General features: G+C 41.3%; 1 protein-coding gene across 1 annotated transcript in view; it reads right to left on the bottom strand.

Moving 5' to 3' along the window:
• Positions 1-580: 580 nt before the first annotated feature.
• Positions 581-12,351, bottom strand: part of plpp4 (phospholipid phosphatase 4) — a 105,795-nt gene continuing 94,024 nt past the window's right edge. Inside the window, exons 6-7 of the mRNA XM_041790123.1 lie at positions 10,345-10,515; positions 581-792 (exon numbers count right to left, since the gene is read on the bottom strand). Coding sequence (XP_041646057.1) covers positions 581-792; positions 10,345-10,515 — 383 coding nt within the window. The remainder of the gene's footprint in view (positions 793-10,344; positions 10,516-12,351) is intronic.

Genomic DNA, 12,351 nt, shown 5'->3' with positions numbered 1-12,351 from the left:
GATCTCTAAATCATTTAAAGTTTGAGCTGGGACTTTAAATATTTGGGTGGTTAAAAGGAAAAATTCCGTAAAGTCTGAATTGTAAGTGCAGGTCCCCTGTGTCTTTATGGTTTGAGGCGGTGCACGTCCTCTAAAATGATCATGAAGTGGATGCCGTGTGCGTCATTTCACCGATTGCTGTGACATTTCATGGGACTTTTTTTTGACTCCTTGAACAGACAAACATTAAAAATACCAAAGCTGAAACAATCTGCCACAAACATGTTAAATTAGCTGAAAAATAAAGTAAAATCAGGGAGTATTTCCACCATCCGTCTGGGCCTGTAGTCAGCCGTTTCCCCGCTGTTCGCCGCGTTTTCCTCTTCTTCCTCTCAGCGGTGATGTCCCATTTTTCTTTCTCCTTGCTGTCTCCAAAAACAAAATCTAAAACCAAACAGAAAGGACGGCAGGGGCCGAGGAGAAGGACGGGGATGTGGTTTTTCTGTCTGCTGGAATGTAAACGAGTCCGTCACTTGTAGGGGGGCGGGGGGCTCGGTGGTTTGGTCAAGGTGTGGAGGGGGGTCTCCTGGGGGGCCACTAGTCATACGGGCCCTTCGGTGAGACCCTCCAGGGGAAGGCTGGTGGCGTTGTCGGTGGGCTGCGGGTCGTCCTGGTGGTGGTGTGCGGGCGTGTGGGGGGCGGCGGGCAGGCTGGCGTAAGGCAGATGGCAGTCTGTGTGCAGGAAGGGGGGGTAGTGCTGCCGATAGCAGATGTAGGCAAACAACAGGCCGATGATTCCCCCGACAACGGCGTCTGGAAACCACAGAAACAGGATTACAGTTATTAAAGACGCGGAGGAGGAAAATACTGAGCATCAAAGGATGACATCATCTTCAAAGACAGAGGATGGAATGTTTTATAAACATCAAAGGATGACATCATCTTCTAAGGCAGAGGATGGAATGTTTTATAAACATCAACAGGATGACATTTTCAAAGACAGAGGATGGAATATTTTCTAAATGTCAAAGGTTGACAACATCTTCTAAGGCAGAGGATGGAATGTTTTAGAGATGTCCAAGGATGACATCATCTTCAAAGGCAAGGCTTGAGTGTTTTATAATTGTGAAAGGAGGATATCACCTTTAAATGCTCTGGATGGAATGCTTTATAAATTTCAAAGGATAAAATCATTTTCAAAGGCAGAGGATGAAATGTTTAATAAATGTCAAAGGATGACGGAGTCACCTAAGGCAATGGACAGACTTTTAATGAGCATCAAAGGATGACATCATCTTCAAAGGCAGATTTTTTAATGTTTTATAAACATCAAAGGATGACATCATCTTCTAAGGCAGAGGATGGAATGTTTTATAAACATCAACAGGATGACATTTTCAAAGACAGAGGATGGAATATTTTCTAAATGTCAAAGGTTGACAACATCTTCTAAGGCAGAGGATGGAATGTTTTAGAGATGTCCAAGGATGACATCATCTTCAAAGGCAAGGCTTGAGTGTTTTATAATTGTGAAAGGAGGATATCACCTTTAAATGCTCTGGATGGAATGCTTTATAGATTTCAAAGGATAAAATCATTTTCAAAGGCAGAGGATGGAATGTTTAATAAATGTCAAAGGATGACGGAGTCACCTAAGGCAATGGACAGACTTTTAATGAGCATCAAAGGATGATATCATCTTCAAAGGAAGAGGTTTTAATGTTTTATAAACTTCAAAGGATGACATCAGTGTTAATTTTGACAGCACTTTTTAATTTAGTTTTAGTTATAGTCTTTTGCCAAATATATCTTTTAGTTAAATCATAATTTATTCATCTAAATGGTTTTAGTTTTAGTCTAGTTTTAGTTGATGAAACTTCCCAACATTTTAGTCATCGAAATTAACAGTCAATCTAGGGCTGTCTCCCCAACTTACCCTGCCACCATGCAGCAAAAGCAGTTGTGATTGGATCTCTCCCATATCTCACCCCACCTTTCCACACAGCCAAAGTAGCTGTGATTGGATATATGCCTAACTTGCCCCTACTTTCGACATGACGAAATTAGGTCTGATTGGATAAAGTCTCTGTCAAACATTTTCGTCTCATTTTTATTTGACTAAAATGTCAATTAATTTTGTTTTAGTTTTTGTCCATGTGCACTTGTTTTTATTAGTTACTGTCTAGTTTTCATCAGGGGAAAAAAGGTTGTTAACGAAAACTATAACAAAAATATTTAGTCAACGAAATTAACACTGGATGACATCTTCAAAGGCAGATGTTTTAATGTTTTATAAACATCAAAGGATGGCATTATCTTCAAAGGCAAGACTTGAGAGTTTTATCATTTTTATAATTTGCTTTAGACGATTAAAAAAGGACCACAGGCTGCAGTTAGGATACCCCTGATTTAAAAGATCTATGTGACATCACTAAGTTTCTATCCTCATGTAGTTTTCTTTATTTATTAGTTTAAGATTTATTAGTGATTCAGATTTTTTTTCCCAGGTCAAAGTCCAAAAGTTGCATATTTGAATACTTTGGGTTTATGTTTATAAACCATGAGAAATTCTGACCAATCAGAAAGCGTCTTCCTCACAGATCAAACATTTCGATCTGCTGGTAAACGTCCATGGGTGAGCTCAGACCAAAGCTGAAGAAATGTAACAAACTGATCCATGATTCAGACCAGAGCAAATGATTTACAGCCCTAAAATCCAGACCCTTTTGTGGAATTTCAACATTAAAGTAGAATCTGTAAAAACATCTGGATTTTAAATCTTTGTTCTCTGTTAAACAGGCTGATCTGAAGTGTGTTAAACTGCTGAATTGTTGGTCATTGATCACAGCTGGTTTAAAGGTGATAGAAGTAAAACCATAACTCCTTTAGACCTCATTGAGGTGATCCTCCCTCTGGTCATCGAGTCCTCATCATTCCGCCATCAATACTGAACAGAGTCTTATTACCCCGGCCCCCCTTTAAGCTACAATACATCAAATAATATCACAGTGCCATGCTGAATATTGAGCCATATTACTGCGTATAGATCAAAATGACACGGCCGGCTGGCGGCTGCTACAGCAGAGCTGAAGAATTTCATAATGTCAGAAAAATTATATTCCTCTATACGTCCAAGAAAACTCTTTATTTCATCCAGCTGAAATATCACAAAACATCGATTCCTAACACTCAGGAAACGACAATGCATGAGCTCTGAGTGTTCATCGACTGCTGCCAGCCCGGTTTAATACACTCTGACTTGATGTAATATATTCGTTTTGTGAGACGGTGACTGTTGGCCTCGCCGTTTCCCCCCTCAGGACACGGTTCACCTCCAAAGAGAAGCCCAGAATATTAGTATCCATCACACGGGGCCCAGCGGCCCAGCAAATGGAGCTCCCAGCTGGTGTTTGGAGCGGGAGCAGGCCGAGGAGCTCTCACTTTTAATAGGCTGAAGCTTTAGCTGTGATAGGAGCAGAAGTCCAACCTGTTACCAGGGGGCTCGGAGGGTTTAAAGAACCCCCCTCTCTGCTCAGGTCCAGAATTTAAATCAGGGGTTTTGAATTAATAGAAATGTGGCCCCCTTTAAAGTCAGATGATACATTTAAACAGAATCAAACAGACACTCACTCAGGAAACATGTGCAGCACTAATATCAATTATTGACAGATAGCAGGGCCTTAGAGGGCCCTGTTTTTGTGGTGTTAAGTCATTATCTGCAGCCCATAGCACACAGCAATGTTTGGGATGGATTAGCTGGTGTGATCCTGCACAGGTGTGTTTTTCAGAGCATGCATGCTGGCTAGTTTAGTTTTTAATTCAAGCATAGACTGAACACACAGAAGACACCTTCTAAATTACATTGAGTTTAGTTATATTTCACTGAAGTATTCCCACAATATCAGAAACAATAAAGTGACTGTAAAAACTTCAGCATGAGGGACATTACTGTAACTTCATTAATGACTGAAACTAGCAGAAGATGATACAGCTAGTCAAATACACTCGTCAATATCCTCAAATATCAGACATGCATTTCCTCATCCATGCCTCTCTGTGGCTGAATGAGTGCAAAAAAACCCTGTCCTGCCTGAGCCGATTCAGCCTCCGCACTTTCCATCTCCTCTTGTTTCTCCTCTCTCTTTTCTTCTCTACAATAACTGCAGAATCATCAACTTATGATTGATATTTATCAGCTGAAATTCCAATGCAATAGGCTTAGTTTCAGTTGTCATGGTTTCCTCTGCACAAACATGCAGGAAATGTGGTGGCAGGTCCAGGAACTGGCACAAAAACCCCATTGCTGAGTTGCAATTAGGCGGTGTATTACAGAAAGAAATGGAAACACCAGTGCACAATTACTTTGTGCTCAGGTGTTTCAATCAGAGCCACAGGTGTATAAAATCATCATCTAGCCATGATGCCTCCATTATCAAACATAAGTGGCATAAGCAGACCAAGACATTCTGGACAATGCTATGCTTCCAACTGTGTGGTAACAGTTTAGGGAAAGCCCTTTTCTATTCCAGCACAACTGTACCCCAGAGCACAAAGAAGGACTAGAAAGACATGGTTTGATGATGAACTAGACTTGCCCACACAGAGCACCCTGACCTCGACCCCATCCAGCACTTTTGGGATGAAGTGGATCAGAAATTGTGTGCCAGGTCTTCTGGTCCAACATCAGTGCCTGACCTCACACATGCTCTACAGCAGAGGTGTCAAACTCAATCACAGCAGGGGCCAAAATCAGAGTTTAGGTTTAGCCTGGTTTTAACTTTTAACCATAAACTATCAGCTTCGTTTTCACATGTAATAAATTAAGGGGGAAAAAAATTGCACCGATGATAAATGATTTTGAAAGTTAAAAAAAGTGAAAATGATAAGGTGAAAGGCTCCAAATCTGAGATAAAAAGTCAACTCTATTGGTTATAAAGGTTGAAACACAAAATTCAAAGTCAAAATAAGGTTTTTAACTCTATAAGCGCCAAAGTCGCAAAATTGTGAAAAGCAACATTGCTGAATTAAACAGGCTCTAACTGCAAATATGGTGCCTAATGTTGCTACTACTTTACACCAGGAGATGGCGGACATGAGTAACTTCAATCCCTGCAGTATTTGTGGGCGTGTTTCTATTCAAAGTTTTGGAGAGAGAGAGTTTGACGACGCACCGCCGGTCGAAGAGACGAGGAAGTGGTAGAAGTGGTTGTAGTTGGAGCGTAACAGAGAGAAAGAGAGCGAATCGTAGCAAGAATACTCACAATGCTGGGAGGAATAGGGGAATATTCACCCTCTGACATGTCGTTCAGTCATCCGGTGAAACCATGGGTGAGACAGACAGTGCGTCTGTGAGTAGCGACAGGGAGTCCCGTGCGCCATGACAGTCAACAAGCAGCACATACCAAAGCCGATGCTTTGCCCCACCGTAGGTGGGAGTAATCGTCGAATCCCGAAGAGGGGACATGATGGGGGTATTAGGGGTGGTCAAAATACCACGAATATTTCGGAGGTAGCAGAAATGAAAAAAACACAGAGGTAGGGGCAGACATGGTAGAAGCCGTGAGAGAAAACGCACAGCCAATGGTGGTGGAGGCTGCCTGGTGATGTCAGAATATGCAAATTAGATGAGTAAATTTACTCCCATCACAAACTTTGGGTCATACTGAAGATTTTTCTCATGTACAGTATGCCTTTATCTCTAACCACGCTCAAGCTACAGCCTTTTGAAATCTTGATATCAAAATTGAATATTTTCTTGAAAAAACTCTGGCGCCCAAAGGGTTAAAATGCAAACATATGAGAGAGAAAGTTAATATCTTGAGTTGGTGATAAAATACAAAATCAAGAGTTTAAAAGGTCAAAATATGATGTAAAAGTTAAAACGGTGCCTTAAAAAAGGTCAAAATATGAGATAAAATTCTAGATTCTAGAGTTTAAAGACCCTGTAAAGTAAAAATAAATCTGTATTTAGGTTTGTTGTATGATAGATCACTGTGTTATGAACCCCCAGGTCAAATTTCAGTCACATAAAGCATCTCCAAGTTTATAAAGTTAAGCTTCAAATCATGAAAATGAGGCAGTAAAATCTGCTCCAGGATGGTGTGGGTGTGTCTCTTGAATGAGCTGAAACCACGCCCACTCAGGACATGGGTAGTCTGCAGCATTAACCCCCTCACTCGTGGTGTCATACTTGGAAAAATATTTTCCCCTAAAAACATGAACCAATAAAAAAAACATGCATAACTATAACTTTGCAATGAAACATGAACATTATAGAACGGTACAAGAGAACAAGACTTAACTCCTTTGCACAAAGTGAACCAGAAGTCCCTGCTCCAGGTGACTGCTTCCTTCCACAGTATTGTAGAGTTAGAGGGGCGGGGTCATTCCCTACTGTGGGCTCATGACATTGTGAGCCCACATATTGGCCCCGCCCACATGAAACCAAGCCAGGAAAGAGATGAAATGGCCTAAATCCAGAATTCAGTCTCATGTTGATCTCAGAGTTTTCATGTTTACAGCAACCATATTCCAACATTTCTAGAGTGTTAAGACAAAAACTTTAGATTTCACTTTATAGGGTCTTTAAAAAGTCAAATATGACATTAAAAGTCAAAGTTAGGAGTGTAAAAGGTCAAAATATGAGATAGAATTTTAAATCATGAGCTTTAAAGGTCAAAATATGATTTAAAATAAAAAAATTGTAACCCTTAAAGGTCAAAAAAATTAGAGAAAAGGTCAAAATGAATTTAAAATGGCAAAATATGAATGAAAAAGTCAAAATCCTAAGTTTAAGTCATAATCTTTAGATGCAAAATGAAAATATGAAATGAAAAGACGAATTAATTTCTTTCCCTCACTTCCTTTTTTTTTTTTTTTTTTTTTTTTTTACTTATTTCTACTCTTTACTTTTTCCAATTTTTATGATTTAACGAGGATATTTTCATTCTTCAAGGTTAAATTTACATTTCTGGAGAAACTCTGCAGACCTCAGACCTGCAGGCCGGTTCTGATTAAAATATATGATCTTGCGGATCAGGTAAACTATACCACGGGCCAGATTTGGCCTCTGGGCCTTGAGTTTGACACCCCTGCTCTATAGGATGAATGGACACACATTCCCACAGAAACACACCAAACTTGTGGAAAGCCTTTCCAGAAGAGTGGAGGCTGTTAGCAACTCCATATTAAAGGTCATGGATTTGAACTTACTGTCCTCACAGTCCCTGCTGGTGAAACGGTCAGGTGGCCGAAAACTCTGATTTACACCAAATACTTTTTCTATAATGCAAAATAATGACATTTCAGTCATTCCAGGAAAATGTGATTAACCAGGTTCTGAGAAGTAATTGCAGTTGAAGCATTAATGGTTTGACAGCTTTTAGAAAGAGTAAAAAAGTTTCCTCAGGAGTGACTGCCAAATTAGCCTGGATTGCCCCGCGCTCTTGTTGGTGAACCTGCTGCTCGAGATAAAAACTGTGCTTGATTTTAGTCCAAACATTTTCCGTCTCCTGCCAGGAAGTCAGAGAGTAACGAAGACAGAGAAGCATGTTTGGTTTTAGATTTAGATTAGAGAATAAAGACAGCTGTCTCTCCTGTAGGAGTCCTGTTGGAGGTATTCTTGTTGTAAATAAAGTCTGGTCCATAAAGGAGCTGCCTGATTCTGTGGCCCTGCTCCTCAGGAACATATGGCTCTCTCAAACTAATTAACACCATATGACAGAGCTGTCATCACATTACCACATATTCCTCCTACAGCCCACCCACACTCGCTCTCCCTGCTGTCCCTCCGAGTCTCTCACCAGCCCTTACACAACTCATAAACTCCAGCTGGGTGGTAGCGCTTTCTGCTGAACGTGACGCCGCTTTCATGCAGAGAAAGAGCGCCGACCGGCTCGGTTTATTCACGTTTCAGTCTCCGCTTTAATATGCGGTCATGCTGGTTTAGTCTGAAATGTGATTACTGGAGTACAGCAGTTTGAAATGTGCATCTCCTCCAGTGTTTCTGGTTAATTATTCATGTGTTAATTATTAAACTGCCCCGAGCTGGGTTAGACTGAAACAGACGTCTGCACCGTAATCCCTCTCAGGCTGCACAAACAGATTAAATACTGTGAGAGTTGGAGAAACGCCGAGTTTATTTGACTGTTCACAAGCAGGAATAAAAAAGTGGATTCAGGGCCTGTGACCATAGCTGACGTTTCACACTGGCAGCGACCACAACTTCAGTTTCAGAGCGCTTCTATTCAGCGTTTTTTTCATTGCTAGGTTATCAAAGCTGACCTCAGAAGTGTCCAAAAGTTCAACTTCTGATTAACGAATGACCTTTATTAAGATAGGACAGAGAGAATTGATCGACATATCTACAGAACATCTAGAGAGCCCATAAAAACTAAATTAAGGCGCCCTGCTTTATGAGCCACAGGCTGGTTTTTGGAGATTCCCAAAAGAATAACTGAGGGGGAATTTTGGCCCACTCAATCTGAAAGCTAAAATAGTACGATCTTAAAAAGCAACACATCATGGCACCATCTAAAGGAATTCAAGAACAGATGAGAAACAAAGTCACTGGCATCTGGCAGTTTAGAAAGGGTTGCTAAAAGCCATTATCCACAAATGGAGAAAACTGTGAACAGTGGTGAACCTTCTCAGGAGTGGCCGGTCTACCAAAATGACTAGAAGAGTGCATGGACAACTCATCCAGGGTTCCCAGAAGAACCCAGAACAACATCTAAAGGTCCTCAAATGTATGGATGGCATGTTTCATTAGCCTTGATTGCATCACCTTTAGAGGCAGGACAGAATGTTTACAAGATTTACTGATACCATGTCTACAGGCAAGGGCGGATTTTTTATAAGCTTGAAAGGCAGGAGACAGAATTTTGGTGAAGCTGGTGACGTTACGATTTTTCCTCAGTTTTTGCCAAAAAGTAAACCAAAAAGAACACAAAGGCTCTTCTCACATTTGATTAAAAACATCCTGATGATCCCAAAGATTTCTGGGAAAATATTCTGAGGACTGACCAGACAGAAGTGGAAATTTCTGGAAGGTGTGCGTCCCATTCCATCCGGATGTAAAACTAACACAGCATTTCATCAAAAGAACATCAGACCAACAGTCAAACATGGTGGTGGTAGTGAAATGGTCTGGGCCAGGACCTGGACCACTTGTTATAATTCATGGAACCATGAATTCTGCTGTCTACCAGAAAATCCTGAAGGTGAATGTCCAACCATCAGTTCATGACCTCAAGCTCAAGCACAGTTGGGTTATGGAGCAGGACAAAAACTACATGGCATGGCCTAGTCAAAGGCTGGGCTTTAATCTGAACTTAAATATTGTTCTGGGTTCTTTTGGGACCTCTTGGATGAGTCGTCCATGCACTCTTTGAGTCCTTTTTGGTAAGCTGGCGTCTCCTGAGGATGTTCACCATTGTTCAAAGTTTTCTCTTTTTGTGGACAATGGCTCTCACCAAAGTTTTAGTATGCTGGCCGCTCCCGAGGAGGGTCATCACTGTTCAAAGTTTTCCCCATTTGTGGATAATGGCTCTCACCAAAGTTTTGGTATGCTGGCCACTCCCGAGGAGGGTCATCATTGTTCAAAGTTTTCTCCATTTGTGGATAGTGGCTCTCACAAAAGTTTTATTAGGCTGGCATCTACTGAGGAGGTTCACCATTGTTCAAAGTTTTCTCCATTTGTGGATAATGGCTCTCACAAAAGTTTTATTCGGCTGGCATCTACTGAGGAGGTTCACCATTGTTCAAAATTTTTCCCATTTGTGGATAATGGCTCTAACTAGCATTTTGGTAGGCTTGTATCTCCTGAGGAGGGTCATCACTGTTCAAAGTTTTCCCCATTTGTGGATAATGGCTCTCACCAAAGTTTTGGTATGCTGGCCACTCCCAAGGAGGGTCATCATTGTTCAACGTTTTCTCCATTTGTGGATAATGGCTCTCAGTGTGGTTGGCTGGAGTCCCACAGCCTTAGAAATGTCTTTGTAACCCTTTCCAGACTGAGAGATGTCAATGACATTTTCTCATTGGGCCAGGTAGGTTTAGATGGCTTTTTTTGCCCTAATAATAAATCATCATTTAAAAACTGACTTTTGTATTTACTCAGGATATCTTTGTCTAATTTTAAAATTAGTTTGATGATCTGAAACATCTAAGTGTGACGAATATGCAATAAAAAATAAGAAATCAGTAAGGGGGAAATACTTTTTCACAGCCCTGTAAATTTCCTCATCGACCATTAACTGTAGCTCCGCTCAACTCTGCATGTAAACAGACTGTTTTTGCATCATGCGGAGACAAATTCTCATGATTTTCTGGTGTTTTGTGTCCATGCTGCGATGCGAGGCTCACCTTGCCAGTGGTGTTTGTAGTCGCAGGTGCGGGACAAAGCGATCATCATGGCGCTGTAGAGAGGAAGCACCATGGCACACAGACGCCAGCTCCGACCCCGGCCCTGGTCCGTGAAACACTGCAGCTTCCCCGCCAGGTAGAAGGAGGTGAAACCCAGGCCAGAGAACGCAACTAAGGAGGGGAAAAGAGGAAGACCATCAGGTAAAGTGTGCAGATTTTATTATCATTTTTCTCTGCGATACAAGTCAATAGTGGGGTTTGCAGCAAAGCAGGATTTTGATTTTTACACATATAAAAAGCATGACTGGAAATGATGCAAATGTGAAAATACTTGAAATATCACAAAACAGTTTCTTAGCTTGGAGGAGGTGTAAAAGTTGGCGTTTGGATACAAGAAACACAGCGTTTATTTTCTTTTTCCAAGAAGTGAAAGAAGCACAAAATCATCTTCACTGCTTCTTGACTATTTTGGTCGTACTTGTGAGTTTTCATAATAAAAGTGCACATTTTTTCATCAGACGGTGGATATGAAAATGTATCAAGAGAAAAACAAATCTACAATGTGTGCAATGACCTTAAATCTGCAGCCCTGTGTGACACTCAGATGCATCAGCGCTGCTGCTGGAGGCGTGTTTGTGTCGGCTGATGGAGGTCGGCGTGAGAGAATCAGCGGCGCTCTAATTGTCCAGATTACCGGTTCTATGATGGAGCCTTAAGAGGTGCTGCAGAGATGGGGTCATTATCTTACTGCTGCAGAGGCCAAACAGCACCCATCAGCACCCATCAGCTGCCCATTAGCGATCGCCCTGCAAACTGGGAGAGAGTGCAAAGCATGCTGGGACATGTGTGTCACCTGCAGAGAGAGAGGAGGATGATGGGAGGAAAGTCCAGCTGTCTCGGAGCAGTCCTGCTGTCCAAGACCAGCAGTCGGCTTCATTACAAGCTCAGAAAGACGATTTAGGCTCCAAGGGAGGAGGATGTTGGTTTCCATTAGAATAACAAAATGAAAACAAGCCCAAATGGATTTACGATTGCATTTTTATGAAGCTTTGAGATGAGTCCAGTGATGGTTTAACTCCCAAATGTTTGCATGGTTTATGGTCTGTTTTCTTTCCTTTGCTATCCTGTTGAAATAAACCGTGTAAGCTCATGTGGGTTAAATTTTGGGAACGTGTGCAACAAGTGGGCAGAGGCTTGAAAAATGAGCTGTATGTGACCCAAAGTAAAGCGATAATATGCCAGGACTATCTATAGAAATGTTTCTGCTGAGCTTGGCAGAGATTAGGGAACCATTAGAAAAGGCTGTAAACATCAAAACAAGCTGCCTGGTGGACTTTAAATGAACTGCTGAAAATAAACTAGGAAATGTCATCATAAATAAGGTAAAAATGTGGAGACAGGCAGACAGGAGGTGGACGGATAGAGCCTGAAATTGTGGGTGGAGAGTTATTTTTAGAAGTAAGTGTTTTTGGTTTAAAAAAGTTATTCAAATGTGACTAAAATTACTCTGTTGATTCAGAGTAAAAAGTCATATTCTAGCAGGTCAGTGGCCTATTACTGTGTATTCAATGACAGTGGTCATTGAATTTAAGGAAAAATAACTTTACATAATTATGATATCTAGCTTTCACAACAGTGATGGAAGTCATTATAACAGCTTCCAGGTGGGTGGTAGGTGGGGAGAGACGGCAGGGTAAGATGTGTCTACTTCCTATCAGGGCTTACATGGATGACATGGTGAAAAAAAAGGCTTGCCAGCTCCGCCCACTTTTCCAGATGTTGCCAACTATGACCAGAAATGAAGGGGAAAACTCCACAACATCCCCAGCTTTACCAACTGCCTTTGATAATGATGACATCCATTTGAGTTTACCAAACATTCCATCCTTGACTTTGAAGATGATGTCACCCATAACACTTTGTACAACATTCCATTTCTTGCCTTGAAGACATCATCCTTTAGAGCTTATACAACATTCCATCGTAACCTTTGAAGATGATGGCATG

Source organism: Cheilinus undulatus, linkage group 6 (genome assembly GCF_018320785.1).
Source record: "Cheilinus undulatus linkage group 6, ASM1832078v1, whole genome shotgun sequence".
NCBI classification, from domain to species: domain Eukaryota; kingdom Metazoa; phylum Chordata; class Actinopteri; order Labriformes; family Labridae; genus Cheilinus; species Cheilinus undulatus.
The sequence above is the reverse complement of the archived record's forward strand: the minus strand, read 5'-3'. Positions and strand labels throughout refer to the sequence as shown.